We start from the raw sequence: 26295 nt of genomic DNA, 5'->3' as shown, positions 1-26295 counted from the left end.
TAATGGTGGATACATACATGACATTATGCATTAGTAAAAACCCACAGAATAGTACAACACAAAGAGTGACCCTTAATGTATAGACTTTAGTTAATAATGTATCCATATCGGTTCATCAATTGTAACACACATGCCACACAAATAAAGGATGTTAATAATATGAGAAACTGTTTTGAGAGAGTGGGCTTATGGGAATTTTTAGTACTTTCCACTCAATTTTTTTGGAAGCCTAAAACTGCCCTAATAAATAGTCTATTAATGAAAATAATACATCAGATACTCTTTAAAATTCCAAGTGGTTTTGCCTATGGGTAATGGAATTATGATCAATTCTCCTTTTTCCTACCTCTTCTTTCAGTTTTCTGTACTTTGCTAATATGTTCTGCAAAGAAAATACATTATTTTGACAATAGATTAAATTTGGGAAAGGACGTATATGGGGGAGGAGAGTGAAAATACAGAGGTAGAGGTAGGTGTGTTGTCCCCTCCAAATGTACGCACTTGCGTACTCACATGCTCCCCTGTGCCAGGGGCAGCTGATTTCGGGAAACACAAGGTGACAGTGGAATGACTGTCAGGATGGTGTGAGCCCAGGTGACTTTTTCACTCTCTTGGGTTCACCTATCCAGTCAGCTGTGCACTAGACGGCACATGGTGTGACTCCTTAGACAAGAATATGGTCTTATGTACGAGAACAGCTGGACTCCTGGTGCAGAGAGGCTTGTCCTACCAGGCAGCACTTGGGGAAAGAGGCAACATTGCAATATTGAGGCAGTTCCAAGGCTTCTGTGAAATGAGAGGCTTTGACCGATGGCTATTCTCTAATTCTGGGCCTGGTCCGGGAACTGTGGGGTTTACAGAAGGGAATAAGGTATTTTCCTTGCCAAGTAGCCCAGGGTCCAATGCAGAAAGGACAGTGAAGACAGTGGGATGTGGAAAAAGAGGCCCTTTAGAGGGGCATTATCCTGAGGCATTTGTGGTGACCCCTACCCCCTCCCACAGTGCGCTTCTACCTCCCTTATCCTCCATCTCCTGTCACCTTCTCCCCACCCTCCCCTCCCTTATCTCTACCATCTCTCTTCCTCTTCTGTTTTCCTCTGCTCTGCCTTAGCACAGAGCTTTTCAAACTGCTGGGAGCAACTCCTTAATGGGTCATACAAGCAGCTGAGTAGGTCCAAACAATCATTCTAAAAAACTTTTTATTTTGAAAAATATTTAAACATGCATAAAAGTAGAGAGAATAAGTAGCAAAACAACCCATATACCACCTTGATTTAACAATTATGAACATTTCCCAGTATTTATCTCATTTATTCTCCTTGCTAAGGTAGTTTAAATTACAGACAATGATGTTTCATCCCTAAAAACTTCAGCATACATCTCTAAAAGAATAAGGATATTTTCTTACATAACTAAATACCCTACTTTCCAAATGCAAATTTCCCCAATTTGGCCATTGTTTTTTAAAAATGAAATTGAATAGAAAGTATTTTAGGGCTTCACATGTAGTAAGGGAAAAGAAATTGTTCATACAACTTTTGTTTTCATTATGTGTATGTATGTCTACTGTGTCATGATGTAAATTTTATATCGTACTGTGGTTTGCAGTCTAAGAAGTTTGAAGAGCCCTGCTGTAGGCCAGTGGTGCTCAAAGTGTAGTCCCAAGACCAGCAGCTTCAGTTTTCCTGGGGACCTGTTAGAAATGCAAATTATTGGGTTCCATTCCACATTACTGAGTCAGATCTCTGGAGGTGGGGACCAGGAATCCATATTAAAAACAAACCAACCAACAAACCTGTATTTTAGGTGATTCTGTTAGTTTGAAAACCATGGATCTAGACTCAACTGGGTGACCGTGTGATGCCCAGGCATCCCTCACCCTCATCTGGGTCACCCAAAGTGGGTCCTTTCTTACTCTTCATTATGCTGAGAGTTCACCAACAGAGGTGGAATCTACTTTGGCAGTGCTTGGAGGAGGTTTCTCTTTCCAAGCTTAGGCAAAGCTGTACTTGAAGGCAGAGACTGGTCTAGATTCATAAGATTAGTAATATTCAGTTTCATCTTTGTACTAGCAACATCGTAAAATGAGACCAAAGCCCTTAAAGGGTTGTTGTGAGGCTTAAACGATGTCTATGAAACGCCTACCATTGCACCAGGCAGGGTAGTCACTTAGTATATGGTGGTGGCAGTTGCTGTACTTGACACTACCTATCACAACCCTGGGCATATGGCAGATGTTCAACGGATGTGAATGGTGGCTAATTGATTCACTGGAGGAGGCAGGCTATTCTGGCTTGTTCCTTGATTTTGTCAGATATTGGAGCAATGTGATTTGTCAGAGACAGGAAATAGATCAGAATTAGGAAGGAGAAAAGGAGGCACAGAAAAGAGGAGGATGGAGAGGAAGAAGAGAAGACAATAGGATTGTTCATAGTCACAAGAGCAATGGAGACAATGACCATTTGTTTTCCTGGGAGTGGGGCAAGGGGAGGTATGGGTTATTGCACACTAAGCGATCATATCTTCTTAGTTACAATGACAGGATTTCAGAACTGGAAAAGGAAACTTGGAGACCACAGACCCACCTCCTCATAGCCCAGGTAAAGCAGTTGGGGCCCTGGAAGAGCACGTGTTAGAGATGGGGGGACAGAATTGGTTTCTGAGGACAGGTACTGCCTGCTACAACTTGCCATATTCAGCCAATTATTTTCCATGGAAACCTTTTTTTTTTTTTTTAAGATTTTATTTATTTGACAGAGAGAGAGACACACACAGAAAGAAAGGGAACACAAGCAGGGGGAGTGGGAGAGGGAGAAGCAGGCTTCTCACTGAGCAAGGAGGCCCATGTGGGGCTTGATCCCAGGGCCCTGGGATCATGACCTCAGCTGAAGGCAGATGCTTAAGGACTGAGCCTCTCAGCCGCCCCTCCATGGAGACCTTTGAAGATTGTGAAGGTACAGATGTGGGAAAGGAGAGCAAGACTCTGAGTGTGATTTCTTTTCTATGCCTTTCCTTTTGTCCCTCATCCCTATTTATCAGTTTCTTCTGCCTTCTCTTCCTCTCCCTCCTTTTCATGATTTTCACACATAAGGACCTGTCCAGGAAGCTTGATTGAGGTCACCGGATCTGCAAAGGCCAGAACGCTGCACATCATCTGCCTCCTCGGCAATGCGCTTGTTTCTAGTGATCGAAACTCACAATTGGCTCTGACTGGGCACCAGGGTTCCGACTACTATGATCAAGAAACGCTTCATTTGGTTCCTCAACAATACTTGTGACTCTTGAGTAGGCAGAGAAACCACCACGGAAACGCGGTCCAAAGCTGTCTTACTTCTTTGTGTCTTTCACCCTTTTCTGACTCTTCTTCAAGTGGGTGCTATGAACATGATTGCTCTACTTGTGCAGGCAGAGTGCACAGCCCGCACCTCACAGGACAGAGTAACCCTCCACGGGAATCTCAGGTTGCTTGTGGAGTAGCGTCTCTTAACCACAGCCCACGACTGTTACCGAAAGCATTTAAAAATGTCCTCATGCCCCTGGGATGACTGGCTACTATTAGAGATTAGATCCGGAGTGTTGGCCGTCTGGCGTTTTACATGTCAAAGAGGAAAGCTGAGCTTCCTGGCCTTGGCTTAGAAGCTGTGACGGTCCTGGCAGTCTTGCGACCAGATACTCAGGGTCCCCCGTGGTAGAATGGATTGAGGAACAACCTGACCAGATTCGCGTTTGCTTAGGCTTTGGCTGTGGAGTTCTGCGGAATGGGGTTGGCTTTCGCTGCCTGTCAGGTAGTATCTGGGGCCACGTGAGGAAGCTGCGGGACATCGATTGCCGCGGGAGAGCGGCCCAGAGAAGACGCTCCCGGGGCTGACAGGGAGGAGGGCCCCGCGTGGGGCTTGTGCCAGAGCCTTGTTAGGACGGAGCCTTGGCGCGCCTGACTGTGGCAGACGGAGCGGTGGCGCCCTGGGGTAGCTGCACAAAGGAAAAGGCCCACACTGGAGATGTGTGCGCGCACATGCGTGCCCAGCCCTATCCGCGCACAGCCCGCGCCCCCGGCTCCGAGCGCGGGTGCGTCCAGCGCACGCTGATTGCCGCTGAGACGACCCCTGGGGCAGGGGCGGCGGCGCGAGCAGCCTCCCCGGCAGGACGGCTGCACCTCTCGCAGTCAGCCCCCTCCTCGCCTGGGCCGCTCCGCAGGCACCTGGCGGGCAAGGAGGGGGTCGAGGCAGGCGTTCAGAACCCCGGCACTAGCAGGAGCGCCTAAATCGCTGTCTCCTCTCCCCAAAAGCTGCGAGGACACACCGTGAGTCGACCCTCTCCGCGGGCCGCGCCGAGGGCTCCCCGCAAGGCAAGGGGCGCAGCTTCCCCACCTGGCGACCGACAGCGCTCGGGCGCGTGCGCGCTGCCGGGGGCGGGGAGAGGTGGGCGCGGAGGCAGGAGCGCGGGGCGCGCCGCGGGGCGTGAGGGGGACGCCTGCCGCCCCCGCCCTCCGCTCCTCCTCCCTCGGCCCCTCCGCCCGTCCGCCCTCCGTGCGCGCAGGCTCCGCGCTTCCTCCGCGTCCTGGCGGAGTATCCTTCGTCCCGACCCTACCGGAAGGCGGCGCCGAAGACCCGACCTACGGGGACCGCAAATCCAGAGACCCACGCGCTCCCTCGGCGGGGGAAGCCCGACGCTCGGTTACAGCGTGATTTGGGGCGACTGCTTTTCTTACCTCCAGAGCTGCCATTTCCCTCTCTCTCAGAGCCAGACATCGCGCTGGGAAAGCGGCTGGATTTTAATCTTTAAGACAAGTCCCTGAAGGGCGTGGCTGGCCGAGCGGCCCAGGAAAGTTGGCCCGGGCTGGGAGTGACTCGTTTTGTGCCTGAAGAGAGCGAGGGAGAATGTGAGGGCAGCGCATCCTCGGGAGGAGATGTCTTTGAAACACCCTCCATAACAGCAGTAGAAACACTTACGTGTTGCTTTGTTTTGTTTACGTCCTGAGTGGCTTTTCGGTGAAATGCTATTTTGGTTAAAGGAAGAAATGGCCCCCGAGGAGCTCAGCCGGCGACTGGCCACAGTGATCACTCATATCGGTAAATGGAGCTTTTTCTTTGCCCCCTTGCGTTTTATTAATGGAGGTGGGGGCGTAGTCTCTGGGGCCGGTCTCCTCCCGGCGCTCGCCCGCAGCCCCCCGGCAGCGCCCTGCGTGGGAAGGCGGTGGGCTGTGGGCCGCGCGTCTCGGCCTCGCTGCTGCTGGGGGCGGCCAGTGCCAGGCACCCCTGAGATCCTCCACGCCCGGCGGGGCCGGGGCAGGCGGCGGGGGCGGGGGAGGCAGGTGCCTTCACCAGGCAGGTGCCTTCACCAGGCGGGTGCCTAGTCCCCTGAGGGCTGCTGGGTTGTTAGGATCCGTTACCCGCGCTGGCCCGGCTGGGGTGGGCAGTTGTGTCGCGGTTTACGACATAAAGAGAAAGGAGAGGGAACTTGAACGAATGCGGGTGCTTTCCAGCAGAAACTACTGCCAACCGCGGAGGCTGGTTCACCAGCGAGCATAGTGAAACGCAGGTTGCGGTAGAGGGTACGCAGCCTGGCGCCCCGGCCCGTTGGAAGTACCGCCTGGAGGTGTCAGCACACTCGGGGTGAACCCCGATGACAAGCCAGTGCAAGCTTCAGGAGACTGAGCAATGTTAATCCTCTTCCACTGAGTTAAAAGAGGGCAGCAGAACACGCATGCCTTGCTCCTGAAATAGGGGTTGTGGTGGAAAGACAGGCCCTGTTTAGTAAAGAGGGCATTGAGACCCGGGTACATTGAGTCCTTTTTAGCATTTTCTTCCCCCACCCCTTCCCTGGACCTCCCAAATAAAAACGTATTCAGGTAGAGATTCTTTGGATGCAGATGACTAGAATTATCGGGGTAATTTTCAGTGTTGGTCACTTAACGTTGAGACCTTTCCATAATGCAAATTAGTTCTAAAGTCAGGAAGTTTTTACTTCAGTGTTCTGCCCATTTGCTAAAACTGCCTTCTTAGTGTTTATATATTACATATTGTTTCAATTAATGGGTTCCATTGCTCTTTGAGCACCCTAGTCCAATGTATTTAGTGCAATAATGATATACATCTTGAATGATACACCTGTGGGGATATACTTGGTGAAGATGATTTATCTGGAAAGACCCAGTTTTGATGATTCATTTAAAAAAATGTTTCTGGTGCCAGGGTGGCTGCTGAACTGGTTTTTTTTTGAGACAAAAGGTCAGTAGAATCCTACCAGGGAAGGCTGAATGTGAAATATTGCTGGAGGCAGTATGAAACAAACAGAATTTGGAGTTTGAAATATTGACTGCTGAAATGACTGTGCTTGAAATTGTGCATATGCTTGAAGTTGTGGTGTAGGTAAAGAGCTGTGGACTGGGAGTATGACTGTCTGGATTTGAATCCCTCTTGGACAAGTCATTCACCCTCAGGCTAAAAATGGGAATTTTAATAATCCTTTCCCACCTACCTCGAAGCCTATTTGTAAGCCAATGTGGGTAAAATCACCATCTGAACTGTGAATGTGTTATTGGTCATATCCCCATATGCCACTAAAGATCTTGGGCAGATCACTGGGTCTCTCTCGGGGTGAAACTTTCCATCTGTTAAATGAGGAGGTAGACCTGGATGATTATTAAGACCCCTCCTATTTCTCTGGGTGTAGGATCTTCTCGAAGATCTGGTAGTCAGTATTCCTTGGTTAAAACCAGGCTGCCTCCGGGGCCCTGGCTATGGTATTTTTTTGCCCATCTTGCTCCCTTCCTTTTTCTATAGTTACCTCCATGAAGGATACAGACGTGAACTTGTTGTAGTTTCTGCTCTCAAAGAGCTTCTAATGATCTCTGGCATTTGTGTGTCTTGCAGTATTCTGTATCCTCCTGTGTAATCTCACAAACCTGTGAAATAGGTAATCATCCCTATGTTACAAATGAAGGAATTGACACTTAGAAAGTTTGTCTTTTAAGGTTTCAGAGGCAATGAATGGCAGGCTCAGGACCAGAAGGCAACTGTTCAGATGGTCTGTTTGGGGATCTGATGGAGGGGGCAGCCAGCCTTTACCTTCATGGAGAGTCGCACTGAGTAGCCAGTGGAGCATCTCTTAGGGTGGATTGGCTCAGTGTTTGATTGTTCGTTTCAGACATTTTCTTGGTGAGCAGTCTGAGGGATGTGATGAGTCAGGGAAGGGTTGAGAAGTGCTTGGAGCAAGACTGTAGGTTAGAACATTCCCCTGGTTCTATCCTAAACATTCATCTGGGTAACAACACTGTACTTCCATATTCACTCTGCCACCTCTGTCCCCCCAGCCAGTTCCTTCTCCTGCTGGGATTTCTGCTCTGTTTTCACAGTCCCTTAGACTTGACAGTTCAGGTCTGGAGTTTGTTGATTCAATTTCTGAAATAACTCATGGGTCTCTCTCCTAATGTCCATTTCCACTGTGACCTTCCTGTGACCTGCTTCAGGACTTCATTCCTCCTGACTAACCATTGTGTAAGCCTTCCGCCTCTCCTGTGTTTGCCTCTAACTTATACCAGGAATAAACACATAGCATTTGTATTTTCTAAAATCCTTATTTATTTGAGAGAGAGAGAGAGGGAGAGAGAGTGAGCACGAGCGGGGGGGGGGGGCAGAGGGAGAGGGAGAAGCAGACTCCCCACTGAGCAAGGAGCCTGATGCGGGGCTTCATCCCAGGACCCCAGGATCATGACCTGAGCTGAAGGTGGATGATCAACTGACTGAGCCACCCAGGTGCCCCCTAAAACCTTTAATAATACCTTTACATAGTCATTCTCTGTAGCGTGGAGTATGAGCTCTTTGTATTTTATTTGGCACACTTCTGGTTTTATCCCCCAATAATTGATATGTCTACATGTATGGTTGGTTAGCTTGGGCTATTCATTTCTTCAGCTTTGTTCCACTCTTTTGTCTGACTCTGTTTCCACCTCTACACTTTTGTGTCTGCTTTCCCTCCATCTGGAATGACCCCTTAAAATATTTCTCCACACAAAAATAGTACACACCTTCCAAGCCCAACTCAATGCTTCCTTCTCCAGGTATCTTTGGATTCTGCCAGTGGGAAATAAAGACGCCTGCCTCTGAATTCCAAAGTAGGTTTTGTTCTACTCACATAGCAACTCTCATTCTCTCCCTTGTGTTATGGTTAGTTGGTTTTTGTGTGCTTGTCTTATCTCTGCTCCTAGACTCTACATTACCAATCTGTCATTACCTAACATGGCCTCCCTCTAAGGAGATGCAGAATAAATGCTGAATAAATGAATAATTTGTTGTGCTTTGGAATGGTCCTTGAGTATTGAGTAATGCCATGCAGTTTTTATATTTTTAAGGACAGTTCTGAAGTGTTTGTGGATAACTCTTGCCTCCTAAATCCCATTTTTCAAGTAAACATTAAGCTCTTCAAATGTTCCTCATATGATGTCATTCACTGTGGGGACCTCTTTTGAATTTTGTTAGTTTGTTGGATACCCTCAAAAAATATGCAGCTCACATGTGAAAAGTGTCCAGACATGTGTTACCCATGCAGTACACAAGTAAGACTATCCTCTACCCTTTATTCTAGACTACAGAATCACATTGGTTCATTTATAAAATTTCAGAATCAAAGAAGAGTGAAGCACAAGATGGCTTCACTGGCAAATTCTACCAAACATTTAAAGAAGAATTAATACCAATTATTCACAACCCTTCTCAACAATAGAAGAGGAGGGAACACTTCTCATTTTATCAGGCAAGTATTACCCTAATACCAAAATCAGACAAAAACATTACAAGAATAGAAAACTATAGGCCAGTATCTTTTATGAATATAGGTACAAAAAGCCTCAACAAAATACTAGCACCAAATCCAGCAACATATAAAAGGGATTATACACCACGATCAAATGTGATTTATCCCAGGAATGCAAGGCTGGTTTAACATCTGAAAATCAATTGATGTAGTACACCTTATCAATAGAATAAAGAAGAAAAACCACATCATCATCTCAGTAGAGACAGAAAAGGTATTTGACAAAATTTCATACCTTTTTGTGATTTAAAAAATACCCAACAAACGGATCCCCTCAAGTGGTTGTAATCCACACAGCTGGGGCTGTGTGGATGGCACCTTGGTGTTCCCTCATGTGGTCTCTCTTTCCATGGTGGCATCTCATCTTCCAGGTCCTCTCCCTGTGGCCCCTTCTCTAGCAGGGTAGTCTGGACTTCTTACCTTGAAGCTCAGCTCTCTGCTGGGATGAAGCAGAAGCTGTCAGGACTTCTTGATGACTGGGCTTGAAGTTCTGTGATGTCACTTCCAAGTTCTTTTGGTCAAAGTGGTCCCAGGCCCAGCCCAGATTCAAGGGGACGGGGCGCAAGTTCCCACTCTTGATGGGAGAACCGACATGCCCAACCATGAGGTGTGGGAGTGTTGGTTGCTGCATCCATTTTCTGTGGCTGCTGTGATAAATTACCCCAAACTTAAAACAGCACAGATTCCTTTTATTACAGTTCTGAAGCTCAGACATTGATGTAGGTCTCACCAGGCTGAAATCAAGGTGTCAGCAGGGCAGCAGTCTTTTCTGAAGGTCCTGTGGGAGAATCCTTTTTCCTGCCTTTTCCAGCTTTTAGAAGCTGCCTGCATTCCTAGGCTTATGGGCCCTTTCCTCCATCTTGCTGCAAAGCCAGCAACATCTGGCTAGTCTTTCTTGTGTTGCCATCTCCATGGTTCTCTCTTTTGGCTTCCCTCTTCTACTTAAGGTCAGCTGATTAGCACCCTTTATTCCATCTGCAGCTTTAATTCTCTTTGCCATGTAACCTGACCTACACAGTGTCTGGGCATTAGGATGCAGAGATCTTGGGGTGGGGGTCTGTGGTTTGAAGGAGTTTTTCTGTTACCACAGTTGCCACCTTGGAGACTAGCTACCTCATTGCTCCACTGAGCATTGGTAATGTATATTGTGACTTATGCCTTTGAGTTGTCCATATTGGGATGGTGAAGGTGGAGGAGTGGAATTTCAGTTTATTGGTAACTTGAGTCAGGCATGGGATTTACTCAGATATATAGTGGTGCTCTAAAGACTGAGTGGATGCCATTGTGTTTATGATGTGAAATGCCAGCTTTTGACAAAGGGTACCAAGCACGTATTAACCAAAATGTTGTCATGATGATAACAACTATCCATGTTATAGAAAATGGTCATTTATTGAATTAGGATTTCTTAGAATCGGTGTCTAAATAATATTGATTCTGGAGGTGATCATCTTCTCTAATGTGGAGAATGTCAGTGCCTTTCAGTGAACTAAGTGAATGTCCGTGAACTAAAGCTGTGCAGTCTTTGCCAGCAAACAGCTTTAGCACATCACCTTGCCTCCAAGTCTTGGTTCCCTCATATGTAAAATGCAGATAATAATACCCACCTCCCAGGATTGGTAGAAGATGAATGTGTAAATAGTGCCTTGTGGGGGTGCCTGGGTGGCTCAGTCGTTAGGCATCTGCCTTTGGCTCAGGTCATGATCCCGGGGTCCTGGGATCGAGCCCCGCATCGGGCTCCCTGCTAACCTGGGAGCCTGCTTCTCCCTCTCCCACTCCGCCTGCTTGTGTTCCCTCTCTCCTGTCTCTCTCTCTCTGTCAAATAAATAAATAAAATCTAAAAAAAAAAAAAAATAGTGCCTTGTGAATGCCTAGTACCTGTTGGAGGGAGAAACTTGAGAAGCAGGGATAATGAGAATGGCTTTAGATACAAGGACAACATCATCTACTTTGTCCTTTGCCCTAGTACATCATAGGCACCATCAATGTTCTTCTCTTCCTCTTGCACCCACCTTCTTGTGGAAGTCTGTTCTAGTAGGGTTGAAGGCTAATCCTGACATGTTGCTTTAGAAAAGAGTTTATGTTCTCACCACCTGGGGCCACCTCTCTGCTTTCTCCTTTGCAGTGTCAAAAGCAAAACTCAGAAGCAGAACCCAACTGCCTGAATGTTGATGACTCTTGGCACTTGGGACACCCTCAAGGTCTTCCCACTGGTGGTAGCAGGTTATAAAAGCACAGGAGAGGGGGGTATCGCTGCCAGCAAGTGTTCCTCCTAGCCTTGGAGAGGGCCTCTCACTGATGGCTTCTATTTCCAGAGTGTCTGCAGGTTGTGACTGAGCTTGTTAGCCGGGGCATCTGATCTGCTTTCAACAGTTGCAATACTAAAGCTTTAGTCGTTCAGTTCACTGCTGGTCTTCAGACCAGGATTCTATATCATTTGACCTTGAAAAAACCCGTGGAGTTAACAACCCATCCAAAGGTACAGATTTCAAGCAAGAAACTAGAAAGTCCAAGAAGAAGCATAAGTGTTTAGCCATTTAGAGATATTGGCCAAATTTATTGAGTGCTAGGCCTTTCCACTTATGCCTTTGAATCTTTACAGCTCTGGAGAGTGGTTACTCTCATTTTGAAAGATTTCAAAACTAAGAATTTAAAAAACGAGTTCAGTAATTTGCTTAAAGCCATAGTGTTACTAAGAGGTAGTGTCAGGATCTGTCAGATCTGATTTCAAAGTTTATGTTCTATTATATCAAGGCAGAAATTTTTACTGCTGCTTGAAAATAATTTTTAAGAAATTGGGTATTTATGTTAATTTGCTACTGGGGAATGATTTCTGCCTTGCCACCCCATTGTCTGCTCCCTGAGGGCGCGGAGATGTCTGATTCATCTTTATATCCTTAGGTACCTGGCTCAGTACCTGGCACTGTTCATGAAAAACCTCTTTCTTTTGTTTGCTCTGTCTGAGCGGTTGGAAAGCGTCCTGGTTTGTTCCACCCACCTGCTAGCCTCCTTGGGTCTCACTTTCTTCTGTCTAGGTCCCATTTGTGGTTACTCTCACCAGCAAGTCTCTGGCCTGCCTGTCTGAATCTCCCCTCAAAACTGGCATCCCCACGAGCCCTTTGTGGAATGGGCCAGGCCAGGACTAGCCTCCCTCCCTTTTCTGAACACCTGTATTAGTTGGTATCCATCTCATGTGTGTTTTTGAGCATTTGATTGCAGTCTAGCTTGGATTTTTCTCTTTGTTTCACATACTGATATATATTTTAGTTGTTGGTTGAACATGTTGCAAAGTCTTTTCTAATAACATAGGCATGTCTTACTTAAGGGTAGAAATCCCAACTAAGATTGCTTTATGGCCTTGTAGGCTGAATTAAACCCATTATAGGAGATCAAGAATCACATGTTTAATTGAATGGAAAAAAGTCTGTTCCCTGAATTTCCTCATCTCTAATGTAGAGTGATAATTATTTCAGTCCCTCTGTTTATTTTACAAGTTGGAATGATCCTATATAGTGAAAGTGGTTAAACAGAAATCCTTTGAGGACTATAGCAAAAGAGACTCCATGAGTATAGAATGACTTCAATTGTTTGCTTTATGGACTAGCAGGAGAAGCATGAAAAAGAGTGTTTTATTGCCTCTCCAATCTACTCAAGAGGAATATTCTACCAGTATTCCCCCAGTACTTACTACAAACTGCAGCATGAATGGGGCAAGCTTGCTCTGCAGGGCACAGGTTGGAAAAAGGGTGCCTGCAGGATGAAGCAGTGGGGCCAGCATGGCAGAGGAAGTGAGGCAGGGGTGGCAGAGGTTATGAGAAGGCCTCTGGACTCCGGGCCTTCACTGTGGCAGCGGCAGGAATTGTGAATGGCAGCCTTGAGTGAGTGTGGAATAATCTATCCTCCGGCTGGGAATCAGCCACTGTCCTTGCTTCTTTCTTTGGAATGAGCCTGGGCTGCCCAGAGATGCTAGAGAGAAATTCAAAGCCGCTGAAGAGCATGCCTCTCACGCAGTGCACTTTGGAGATGGTTAAGCCATTGGGTAGTGAGGGGCTACTGTTCACATTTTATCATTACTGTAGAGATGGAATAAATTCACATGATACACCGGATCTGGGTTGTGTTTGCAAGTGCTTTAAAATAATTTGAACCAGATTTTTTGGCAGATATTCTTTGGGAGAGTTTTCTATGCCTCCCCCAGAAGTAGGGGTTTTTGTTTTTTTTAAATCTTCTCCAAGCTGCAGTGGGTCTTCACCTGTGCCCTGGAGTCCAGTTAAAGGGTTGGCTGCCTCCCCCCAGCATCTGAGGCTTTTTCCATAGGGAGAAATGTGCTTTTCCTGGGCATCTCCCCTCCTCCAGGTTTGCCCCCCTGACAGAGGCTCTCTCCAGACTGCCACCCTGTACCCAGTCTAGGGAGAAGAGCCTGCAGGAAGCTGGGAGCTCCCCTTGCATCCTGGCTTTTGTTAGCGTATACTTAAACCTTTCACAATTCGTTTAAAACTTGTAGGTGATTTCTTTTTATTTGTTTATATAGGTTCTGGACAGGTTATAATTTTGTAGTTTATCTGGCTTTTTCTTGTTGTTAGGGTGAGAGTGAGCCTCTTTTCCAACATTCTGGGTTCCAGGGGAAAGCAGAATGTCTCCTTGGCTTTTCACCTTGTGTATATTTCACAGGGAAAATGTGCTTCATTCACATTTTTTCTTTCTTTCATCACAGTGTTGTTACAGGCAAGCTACTAGGAACTTTGCAAACTATATTAGTAAACTGAGTCTCAAAATGTTTTCTTTGTGTTTTCCCAGATGTTGGGGATCTTGAATGTTAAAAAACTGCAGTTCATTTTTAAGAGTGCTCGAAAATGCTTCCTCCCATCTATTATCCAGGAACCAACTAAGCACAGGGATCTCTCCTGTCAGGGAGTCATGGGTGTTAGGCACAGTTATTGGATGCCTGGCCCCCTAACAGGGCCTCCCTTGGCCAGGGGCCTACATTTGTGCTATAAAGGCCCATCTGTGTTAACTATTTTTAAAAAAATGCTTCAAGTAGTCTGAAATTTCTGCTGAATTAATAATTAATGTAGCTAATGTAAAAATCTCTGCCAGAATAGTTGAAATCATCGAGGATCAAAATGGAAACGGTCCTGCTTTTCTTGGAATTTTTCCTGAAGGGTAAGGCTGTTGTCATGTCTGTTTCCCTTTAGATGTTAGTGAGTATGGCCCAGCCAGAGAGCCTCTGAGCCTAGTCTGGCACCATGGATTAGCTTTTCCCAAATGGGTATAGGTTCTCTTTCTGTTTATTTTAAGAGATAGGAATTGATTGATTTTAATGAATCTAAAAAGGAAGACTATCTCATTATCATAGGCTTATTGAATTCAAGCACTTATTTCTTACTAGCGGGCAATAATGATTAAACTTTAGAGATTTTGGAATTTAACACATTGATGTTACTAAAGATGTATATATTTAATTCAAATTAGCAGAGGACATAATAGTTTGTTTTGTAGCATCCTGCTAGTGGTGGCAAGGCCAGGCTTTGAACTCAGGCAGATATGGCTCCAGAATTTGAGCTCCTGAGCACTATTACTCGAATGTTCCATACTCTCCAGGCTGTGGAGTATGGAAACCTCAGAGCAGGAAACTCCGTGGGCCTCATCAGCAAGATGTACAGTGAAGAACTGAGGTGGCTGTTCTCTCCCTGGTGTCACCTAGACTCTGGTCTCTGCTTCTCTCTGTTGTCTGTAACATTCTTCTGCTCATCTCTGTGGACTAGCCCTCTGTTCTTTTTTTTTTTTTTTTTAAAGATTTTATTTATTTATTTGACAGAGAGAGACACAGCGAGAGAGGGAACACAAGCAGGGGGAGGGGGAGAGGGAGAAGCAGGCCTCCCGCGGAGCAGGGAGCCGGATGCGGGGCTCGATCCCAGGACCCTGAGATCACGACCTGAGCCGAAGGCAGACGCTTAACGACTGAGCCACCCAGGCGCCCCTAGCCCTCTGTTCTTTTATCAGTGAGTATGAACTCCACATGGCCACTCCAGCCACATCCCTTTCCAGATCTAGAGACAATCACTAACTGATTCTCAGTCTCTGGATCTCTCTGTACACATTCTCTCTCTGGAGAGCCTGACTGGCCTGGCTCAGAGGAAACTAAGACATTTCTGATCATATCAGCTGTGGGTTCAGAAATTGGTTTGGTCTTGGAATGGGGAGGAAGTCCTCAGAGAAGAGGGCTTTAAACTGTGCACTCACCTCTCAGAACAAGTGTAGTAACTTGGAAAGCACTTTCAACCTTTAGAATCAGTAAGAGTATGAAATATTTGGACAGTTTTAAGGGCTAGCCCTGGGCAAAATAGAAACCATTCCCTGTGTGTAGTATGCTTTTTCTTTCTTTGGGCTATATTCCAAGGCCCACTGCCTTTATGTGGCCACGTAGGTACTTAGGCATCACAACTACATCCAGAAACCGTCACTGAACGGATTTTTGGAGAGTGCCGACCATGAGCAAGGTTCTGTGGCAGGCTTAAGATCCATGAGCTGTTTGGAGGCTGAAGTTGTGACCTTCAGCGATTCAAGAAAGCTGTATACTAGATGTATGACTTGAGCTGGATTTGAAGGAAGGAGAGGATTTAGGTAGGTAGAGAAGGGAAAGCTTTCTAATTGGGTGGGGTAAGGGAATGGCTGCTTTTGGTAACTGTGCTGGTCTTCCTGTGCTGGTTGTCCTGTTTATTCCATTCTCTGCATAGACCTCCCTGGACAACTAAGAAGCTTTAATCTTTACCTTGAAAGAAGGAATGACCTCAAGCTGGAAGGTAGATCTATAGATGGTACCTCACTTTCTTTCCTTCTCTCTCTCTCTCTATATATATATAGGGGGAAAGAAGTTGTAGAGGCTGGAGGATATGGAAATAATATTAAAATATGTTATCAGGCACCTGGTGGTTCAGTCGGCTGAGCATCTGCTTTCGGCTCAGGTCATGATCTGCATCGGTCTCCCTGCTCAGCGGGGAGCCTGCTCCCTCTGCTTGTGCTCTCTCTCTCTCTCTGTGTCAAATAAATAAATCTTAAAAAAAATAAGTGATGTTATCATAGCCACCATTTATTTTATATCTGTTTAATGTCACATATTGTGCTTTATACACACTTGATTTAATTAAATTTAGTCAGAAGTACAGCCCTTTTTCATGGAGGAGAAATTTGAGGGTTAAACAGATTAGGAAACTTGCCCAAGTTTCCCATACTGAGTGGAATTAAAAGTCAGGTTTGGCTGGCTCAAGGCCTGGGAGTTGTCATACCTGGTTTAATTTCTCATTACAGGAGGGCATATAAACCAGTAAATGATAGATGTGTTATTAGTGAGTCTTAAAAATCTCTTGAAAAACCTAATGGAAGCTAAAAGCATTAGTCCCCTGAGTGTAAGTATTTTACCAGCCACTTGAAATGTTCGTTTATTAATAGTCACTTTCTTCCAAAGAAAACTATCATTTAAAATGTGAGGATTTACTTTGTAGTCTTTTAAGTAAGCAAAAGTAATAAATGTGTAACATTTAGCTAGGAATAAGCCTTTGTAAAGGAAGAAATTTTTACAAGTGCTGTCTACTTGTACTTCCTCTGCTAACCACCAGAGTCTTAGGGGAAGAAAGTCCAATAAAGTTACAACCCCCAGTTACAATGGCAAGGTAACAGCAGGTACAGGCACTTTTATTTAGTACAGAAGAGTCCCTGTGTTTAGAGAACTTTACTGTGAGGGAGAGTCAAGCACAAAGTATACACAGGTGGACAAACTACAGGTGCCCCAAGTGTTAGAACACGTTGGTCTTGCCCAGCCTACAAGAGTTACCTCCAGATTTCTTTGTCCAGTTGTCTGAGCCTAGATCGTGTTTGGCCCAGGTTTTGGTTTGTGTGTCTTTTTTGTTTGTTTGTTTGTTTTATCCGTTATCAGATCAGTTTAAATTCGTTTTAGCCCTTTTCTCTTTCTGTCCCCAAGGAGGCTAGAATTTATTCAGTCACTGAGGGGAAAAAGGTCCTTGTGCCAGTGTCTCCTTATGTAAGGCCCAATTTGAGACTAACCACATTTACTGAGGCCTCCGGGGCTAGGCATGAGGCCAGGTGCTGGGGACGGGGTGTAAAGGAGCAAGTAGGACCACTGTGAGAGCCAGAACCTGGTCACCTCCACTGCTGCAGCCCTGTTGCTGCTCCCCAGGGACTGCAGGAATGAAAGATGTCCTTCTGGACCTTACAGTCTAACGGGGGAGGCAGATGTTAAGCTGTAACCAGGAGGAAAATTTCAGGTAGAGGCAGCCATCATTCCCCAGTTCCTCCCTCTTCTCATTGGGCTTCTGTTCTTGTGGTCTTCCCTGCTTCTTTTCCTTTCACATTAGCTGTTTTGCTTTTGCATCTGGTTGATTTAGTTGTGAAACTCAATTCTTACTCAGTATTTCAAAAGTCATGTACACAGAAGATTAGAGAGTTCAGGAGAATTTTCTGAAGATGGGAGAGGGGACATTCATGGTCTGGAAACACAGACACTTTGAAATGGAGCTGGAGATGTCACTTTTTAAAACGTCCTCTGGCCACCGCAGCTCCTGGGGGTTTCGCAGGCCCTTGGAGTCACCATTTCACTGCCTCCTTCCCTCCCCCATGGCTCCCTTGTCTTTCCTCTTTTTTGCCCCCTCACTGTTGAGAAAGCTCTGGTGCAGGACCTAGACTAGAAAGATGGTCCTCCTAAATTCCCCTGCCCACATCCCTCTACTTTTCATTTCATTTTGTTTCCATTGCAGTATTTATCCCTCCAGCAACCAAAAGAAGCTTTGCTTACGGAGGAGGAACAATCCCTCAGGCTGTAAAATGGGATTTAGACCTTGACAAATGGTGCAGAGATGAGAAGGAAAATTCCACTACTCACACGTGGTCTGCCCTTCAGGTGTGGCAGGAGCATTTTCTCCCTCAGCGCCTTGGGAAAACCAAACCAGATTTTAAAGAGAAAGTTCATGTTCATCATTTCGTATGGCTTTGTGGTATAATCTAAAAATGAATCAGAAGAAATGAGAGAGGAATGAACATTATGTGGTTTTCATAAGGCCTTTGAAAATGGTTTATAAAAATAATACATGGTCTATGCTTAGGGTTTGGAAAAGTCAGTTTTAAGATGTCAGTCCTCCCCAAATTGATCTATAAATTAAACATGACTCCAGTCCTAAGTCTATCAGGTTTGTTTTTGTAGAAATCAACTACAGATTCTAAAATTTATAATCAGTGAAAGGTCTATAGTAGGCAAAAATAACTATAATAGGGGCTCCTGGGTGGCTCAGTTGGTTAAGCGTCTGCCTTCAGCTCGGGTCATGATCCCAGGGTCCTGGGATCGAGTCCCGCATTGGGCTTCCTGCTCAGCGGGAAGCCTGCTTCTCCCTCTCCCACTGCTGCTCCCCCTGCTTGTGCTCTCTCTCTGTCAACTAAATAAATAAAATCTTTAAAAAAATAATAATTATAGTCAAAATCTTTTGAAAAAGAACAAAGCTGGAAGATTCACACTAATTTCAAGACTTACTGTAAAAGCAAGGTAATCAAGACAGTGGGGGTATTGGTGAAAGAATAGATAAAATGGATATTCTGAATAAAGAATTCAGAAATATTTCCACATATGATCAATAGATTTTAGACAAAGGTATGAAGGCAATTCAGTGGAATAAAGTGTAAAGGCAATTTCAACAAAGGGTGCTGGAACAATTGCACATCCGTGTACAAAAAAATGAACCTTGACCTATACCTCACCCCATACACGCAAATTAACTTAGAGTGGATCATGTACCAGGGTGTCTGAGTGGCTCAGTCAGTTAAGCATCTGACTCTTGTTTTCAGCTCAGGTCATGATCTCAGGGTCACGGGATGGAGCCCAGCATCTGTTGGGCTCGGCACTCAGCGGGAAGCCTGCTTGGGACTGTTTCTCTCTCTCTCCTTCTGCCCCTCCCCTCCGCTTGTGTGCATCTGTGCTCTCACTCTCTGTCTCAAAATAAATAATAACATCTTTAAAAAAAAAGTAGATAATGTACCCAGATGTAAAACCTAATTGGACTTCATCAAAATTAAAAATATTTGCTCTGCAAAAAACACTATTAAGAGTATGAAAACACAACTGACTGGGAAAAAATATATGTGAATCATATATCTGACAAAAAACTTCTATCCAGAATATATAAAGAACTCTCAAACTGAACAATAAATGAAAACCAAACAACCCAACTTAAAAATGGATGAAAAAATTGAATGGATACTTTCCCAGAGAAGATACACAGATGAAAATAAGCATGTGAAAATATGCTCAACGTCAGTAGTCATCAGGGAAGTCACAGACCTATTACAGTGGTTAAAAAATGGCAATACCAAGTCACGTGAGGATGAGAAGGGTCTGGATCTCCCACACAGTATGTTGGTGGGAGTGTAAAGTGTTATGGCCACTTAGAAAACAAGAATCTGTATGTAAATGCTTATAGCAGCTTGATTTTTAATCACTAAAAACTGGAGGCAAGCCAGAGTCTCTCATCAGGGGAATGGGTAAACAATTTGTGACACATCTGTACACTGGAATATTCAACAATTAAAAAAAAGAAATTATTGATACACACAACAACATGAATAAATCTGTAATTATTCTAAGGAAAGACGCCAGACTCAAAAGGTACTTCTAAATGCCATATTATATGACATTTGGAAAAGGTAAAACTATTAGATTGGAGTGGTTGCCCAGGGTTAGGTAGGCGAGGAGGTAGTGTGACTACAAGAGGGTGTTGGAACTATTCCCTTCCTGATTGTGGTAACAGTTAAATGACGCCATGCATTTGTCGAAACTCAGAACTGTATGCCAAGAAGAGTGAATTATACTGTATATCAGTTTAAGAACAAATTTTAAAAAACATTTATGCTGTTTTTTATAACAAAACAGAAAATACAAACAGAAAAATAGAGGAAAAAAGTATATGCTCATTGCATAATATTTGGAAAAGACAAGTACAAAGAAGAAAGTCCACAGTTCCATATCCTAGTTACAATCACAGTTATCCTTTGAGTGTATGTTCTTCTGGTTTTTTTCCTTTGGCATTTTCACATAGTTAAAATGATATGATCTCTCTTTATATCATACATGTTATATATGTAATGATATGAATTCTGTTCTGCTTTTTAACACTATGCTGTAAACTAAATTATATAATAAGCAGTTCCTTATTATAAAACATTTCCATAAATGATATTTTAATAGAGTTGTAATTTTTCACTATATGGTTATACTATAATTTGTTTAAATATTACCCTAGGGTTGGTTGGATAGGTTGTTTCCAGTTTGTCAGTGTTATTTTTTCAAAAATTCGAGGAGCATCTTTGTTCAGAAATCTTTGCACACATCTCACACATTCCAGATTTTTTTTTTTTTAAGATTTTATTTATTTATTTGAGAGAAAGAGAGAGCATGAACAAGGGGGAGGGTCAGAGGGAGAGGGAGAAGCAGGCTCCTCACTGAGCAAGGAGCCCCGATGCAGGACTCGATCCCAGGACCCCATGATCTTGACCTGAGTCGAAGGCAGACGCTTAACCGACTGAGCCACCCAGGCATCCCTATCTTTTGAAGATAAATTTCTAGGAAATGTAATTATTGGATCAAAGAGTATGAATATTAACTTTTAAAATACATTTTGGTCAGGTTACCTTCTGGGAAATTTATATCACTTTAGTGACACATCAACAGAGTGTGGGGATTCTTGATTTTACCAGATCCCTTTATCAGCATTTGTGTTCATCTGTTTCCTCATACGGCAAATGGGGTAATGAGAGAACTTGTCTTATAGGATTTTGAAGTAATGCCTGTTAAGTGCATGGCACAATAGCTGCAATGTTGTTAGCCCCTTTTGGTGATTTTATTTGAGTATTTGCTTGTTTGATAGATAAAAGTGGCATGGTATTCATTTTAACAGAATTTTAAAAATTACGAGTGAACTAGAATAATTTTTACTAAATTTATTATTTGCTGTTTGAATTTTTGTTCTGTGACTTGTCTGTGTGTTTTTGGGGGTTTTTGTGTAGGTTTTTTTCAGTGTTAAATATATTAAGGCTTGGTTAAGTTTGTAGCAGGCATTTTTTATTTTCCATTTTGCTTTTATTTTATAATTTTGTTTTTGCTGACTTTTAACATATAATGGGTTTAAGGTTTTATGTAGTCATATCTATAAATCTTTTATTTTATGATTTTTTCTATTGCTTTTATATCCTGCCTCAAATAAAGATAAGTAAATAATCATGTTTTATTTTAATATTTTTTAATGGTTTTATTTACTTTTACTTTTGTTCTTAAATCTCTAAGTGTGTTTCTGATAGGAGGTGAAACTAAATTTTTTCAGTAGCATTTATTAAATATTCCTTTGTTAATTTGTAACTCCTCCTCTACATAAAAAGTTATTTTAGAATTTATAGTCTGTTTCTGGGTCTTCCTGTTCATTCTTCTGTTTATTTTTGTATCAGTTCCACATAGTTTAGATTATTATTGCTACATAATAATCTTTAAATATCTTCTAGGAGAAATACCCTTTTTCTATCAATCATTTTTTTTAAAAAGATTTATTTATTATCTTAGTGGGGAGGAGGGGCAGAGAGGGAATGAGAGGGACAAGCAGACTCTGCCCTGAGCATGGAGCCCAGCTCGGGGCTCGGATCCACAACTCTGAGATCATGACCGGAGCTGAAACCAAGAGTCAGACACTTAACCAACCAACTGAGCCACCCAGGCGCCCCTTAATTACAAAACTTTTAAGACATCACAAAAGGGGCACCTGGGTGGCTTAGTTGGTTAGGTTAGGCATCAGACTCTTGATTTCAGCTCAGGTCATGATCTCAGCGTCATGAGGTTGAGCGGAGAGTGGAGCCTGCTTAAGATTCTGTCTCTCCCTCTCCCTGCTCCCCACCCCACTCACTCTCACACTCTCTTTCTCTATCTAAAAATAAAATAAAATAAAATAAATAAATTAATTAATTAAGACATCACCAAAATAGACTAGTCTTTCAAACCTTACTCATCACCCAGCTCCAACAACCATCAACATTTTGCCATAGTGGTCAGTAAAATTTATAAAGGCTTATAAAGGCAGTGCTCTAAAAATAGTATCAAGGAACATGTTGGAAAGCTAGGTATATGGAGTAACCCAGATAAAATAATTTGTTAGTATATTTTAATATATAAAATCTTTGTTAGTATATTTTAGGTTTACTCATGAAAGTAATCTATGCTTTTCATATAAATTGTAAATAGTAGAGAACAGTGGGAAGTTAGAAGTCAGAGTCTCCTTGTCCCCTGTAACTTTGGTCCCACTCTCCAGTGGGAACCATGTATCTGTTCAGCATGCTTTCTCTAGGGATTCCTCCACATGTATGTAACTGGATGTGGCAGGCTCCCTCTCCCTGACTGAGAGGGAGCGAGGTGTCCCTGCGCCTCTACAAAAGGGGAAGATCAGGAGGATGAGATGGCCTGCAGTCCTTGCAGCACCTTGGTCAATTGATGGAATGTGGTGTCCCTGAGAACTCCACCCTCAAGAGTCCTGTTATTCCCTTTGTCCCCCAGGCCAACTCTGGGAGAAAGTCAGTTTAATCTCAGCAAATACACCAGGACATTTGAATGTTGACTTTTTTAAAAAAAAGAAAACAAAGTCTAGTTCATAGAAGGAGAAATATATCTCTCCCTTTAATATTACTTTGGTCTTATTTCTGGTGAAAGAACAACCCTGATGCTCTCATGGTGTGGATAACTCAGATCCTTCTGGAGCTTGTAGGTGACTTCTCATTCTTCATTTTGCCTTGATAGATAGGGGCAAGTGGATGGCTTCAGCTGCTCAGATACAAAACATGCACAATTTTATTTTAAAGAGGTGCAAATCTAGAAGTGCTAAAAAAGCTTTTTTTTTCTTTTCTTTTCTACCTATAATAGTAGTTTCTTGCAGGGAGGCAGAATGAAATGAATGAATGAAAACATTCATCTTCCATTGCCATTACTACTGAAATAATCAGCTCTTTTCTAAGGAGAGTTACCTAATGCCCAGTTATTTCAGAATCTGTTGTACAACATAAAGAAAATATATTCCTTCATTGGATATTTGATCTTGGTCAAATGGTAAAGGTCAGTGCATGGAATATAGGATTTGTAAGGGCTGTACAGTTTGTTCAAGTAATAGAGATTCAAATGTTATAAAGAAAATTTCCAAGTTTTTACTGTCTGCCCTCCCTCTCCCTAGAGTTCTGTAAGCTGCAAAAATATAATTATGGTCATTGCTGGGTATGTGCAATTACATGCACACTGCTATTGTGGATTTACGTGGTTAACAAAGATTGCTCTTATGTTCGTAGGTGTTGTGATGCCAGCCAAGCATTCATGGCTATTCATGTCTAAATGAATGGGTAAAGAAGTTAATGTTTAGTAGGAAAAAGAACCTCCATGTGGGGAATCAGGCACTTTCCATATTGCTGGTGGAAATGTAAAGTGGCACAACTGTTTTGGAGGGAAATTTGGCTATATATCACAAACTGTTGTTTAAAAATTGCCTTGTTTGCTGCCCTGTATTAGGACTTTCAGACTTGGTGTTTAATTGGAGGTAGCATGTTCGTAATACCTAATGGTAGAGAAAAAAAGAGCATCTCAAATTATATTAAATTTTTTCCTGTTAATTCTTAGGTTTTAGCATCTCAAATTATATGCTAAGTTCATATAAGTTTTAGCATCTCAAATTATATTAAATTTTTTCCTGTTAATTCTTAGGTATTTTCTTAAAGTACTTCTCATGCAGTTAACACTAATAAAGAATTGGCTCTGCGGACAGAGCAGCCTCTAATCTTAAAAGAATTTCTGGTATAACCAATTCGGGAAAACGTTTGGCAGTTTCTTATAAATTAAATATACACCTTTTCTTTGAGCAATACCATTAGTAGGTATTTATCCAAGAGAAATGCAAACATGTGTCCATACAGAGACCTTTACATGAATGTTCATAGCAACTTTATTCGTAACAGCCCAAACTGAAAAAGAAACCTGAATGTCTATCAGCAGGAGAATGGACAAACAGTGACCGTCCATATGATGGGATACAACTCAGCAATAAAAATAAATGAACTTCTGATACAACATAGACGAATCTGAAAAGCATCATCGTAAGAGAAAGAAGCTAGACACAAGAGTACATATTGTATTATGTGAAGTTTTTTAAAATTTAAATTCAATTAGCCAACTTATACTACATCATTAGTTTCAGATGTAGTGTTCAATAATTTATCAGTTTTGTATAACACCCAGTGCTCATTGCATCACGTGCCCTCCTTAATGCCCATCATCTAGTTACCCTATCCTCCACCCACATCCCCTCCAGCAACCCTCAGTTTGTTTCCTATGGTTAAGAGTCTCTAATGGTTTTTCTCCCTCTCAGAATGACTTCCCATTCTGTTTTCCCTCCCTTCTCCTATGGTCCTCTACCCTGTTTCTTATGTTCTGCATATGAGTGAAACTATATGATAATTGTCTTTCTCTGACTGACTTATTCGCTCGGCATAATACCCTCCAATTCCATCCATGTTGATGTAAATGGTAAGTATTCATCCTTTCTGATGGCTGAGTAATATTCCATTGTATATATGAACATCTTCTTTATCCATTTGTCTGTCAATGGACATCTTGGCTCTTTCCACAATTTGGCTATTGTCGACACTGCTGCTATAAACATTGGGGTGCACGTACCCCTTCAGATCACTGCATTTGTCTTTGGGGTAAATACCTAGTTGTGCAATTGCTGGGTCATAGGGTAGCTCTATTTTTAACTTCTTGATGAACCTCCATACCGTTTTTCAGAGAGGCTGTACCAGCTTGCATTCCCACCAACAGTGTAAGAGGGTTCCCCTTTCTCCACATCCACTCCAACGTTTGTTGTTTCCTGGTGTTGTAGATGAAGTTTTTAAAAAGGCAAAACTAGTCTCTATTGAAAAAGCACTTCAGGGCACCTGGGTGGCTCAGTTGGTTAAGCGTCTGCCTTTGGGCTCGGGTCATGATCCCAGGGTCCTGAGATTGAGTCCCGCATCAGGCTCCCTGTTCAGTGGGGAGCCTTCTTCTCCCTCTGTCCCTTCCCCTGCTTGTACTCTCTCTCTCTCAAATAAATAAAATCTTTAAAGGAAAAAAAAGAAAAGTCACTTCAGTGGTTGCATGGGGGTTAGGAACAAGGGTTGACTGGGAAGGGGCATGAAGTTACTTTCTATAGATAGAAACATTCTATATCTTGGAAGGAGTATGGGTTACGTGGATGTATCCATTTGTCAAAACTCATTAAAATATACACTTCAGATTTGAGTATTTTAATATATGTGAATTTTACCTTCTGTTTAAAAATAAACATTTATTTATTTTATTTTTTTTAAAGATTTTATTTATTTATTTGACACAGGGAGAGAGAGAGTGAGCACAAGCAGAGGGAGTGGCAGGCAGAGGCAGAGGGAGAAGCAGGCTCCCCACAGAGAAGGGGGAGCCCGATGTGGGACTCAGTCCCAGGACTCCGGGATCATGACCTGAGCCGAAGGCAGTCGCTTAACCAACTGAGCCACTCAGGAGCCCCAAACATTTATTTATTTTTTGTAAAAAAGGGTTTCCAGTTTCTCCTTGACTGTTGCAAGCTTTACTCAAATTTCAGCTTGAATCATACAAATAAAAATTAGAGGTTTATATACATTTATTACTTGTTAGGTATTTCATATTGTGCCCTTTCTTTAAATCTTGGGGCATGACATTACGAAACAAAAACATTAAGCATGAAGAACCAAGATAAAATGCATTATGAAAAATCAGCCTCTCTCTGAGTATGCCATACTCTGCACATCACTGTTCTGAAAGGTGAGCTCACTTTTCCCCAAATGGTAGTAATGGCGGGAGGTCTCTGTCAGATGACAGGCAAAGAACATCCTTCATTTTAGAATCATGATATTGTACTTGCACCTGGTCTTTAGAAGTAGTTCAGGAAACACTCTACATTCCTTCAGGACTTGAACATTGACCTTTTGCTGTGCCAACCCATGTTGTCCGCCTAGTGACTTCTATTGGCTGCACTGTTAAGTCTCTGGATTTTATTCCTCTGCAGCCTAGAGAGATTGGAAGAGAGGGAGGGGAGGATTGTGGCCTGGAATAAATTTTCTTAAGAGCGTCCTTTAAAAAATTTATCCCTTTCTATTATTTTATTTTAAATATCCACTGGCATGATGTATGTTTCATGTTGTGATTCCTCTAAAAAAGAAAAAAAATTCTGATTCTCATCGACTCTAGGATTTCCCTCTCTACCCCACACCTTCATCCCCCCCCCCCCCGCCCTGTTTCCCTTTGTTTCCAAATGAGAAAGTCCAGTAACAATTGGGCCTGTAATTCTGTGAGCACTCACCAATCCAAAGGATAAACTCTCAGCAGTGAAATGACCTTGAATGAACTTAAGTGAGATT

At 43.2% G+C, this 26295-nt stretch overlaps 1 protein-coding gene across 1 annotated transcript in view; it reads left to right on the top strand.

The window, feature by feature from the left end:
* Positions 1–4546: 4546 nt before the first annotated feature.
* The window catches only part of MCF2L2 (MCF.2 cell line derived transforming sequence-like 2), a 239307-nt gene continuing 217558 nt past the window's right edge, over positions 4547–26295 (top strand). The window contains exon 1 of the mRNA XM_034999667.1: positions 4547–5069. Within this exon, the coding sequence (XP_034855558.1) occupies positions 4994–5069 (76 nt within the window). The 5' untranslated portion in view covers positions 4547–4993. The remainder of the gene's footprint in view (positions 5070–26295) is intronic.

This window comes from Mirounga leonina, unplaced genomic scaffold, assembly GCF_011800145.1.
Source record: "Mirounga leonina isolate KUSES-001 unplaced genomic scaffold, KU_Mleo_1.0 Mir_115, whole genome shotgun sequence".
NCBI lineage: Eukaryota > Metazoa > Chordata > Mammalia > Carnivora > Phocidae > Mirounga > Mirounga leonina.
The sequence above is the reverse complement of the archived record's forward strand: the minus strand, read 5'-3'. Positions and strand labels throughout refer to the sequence as shown.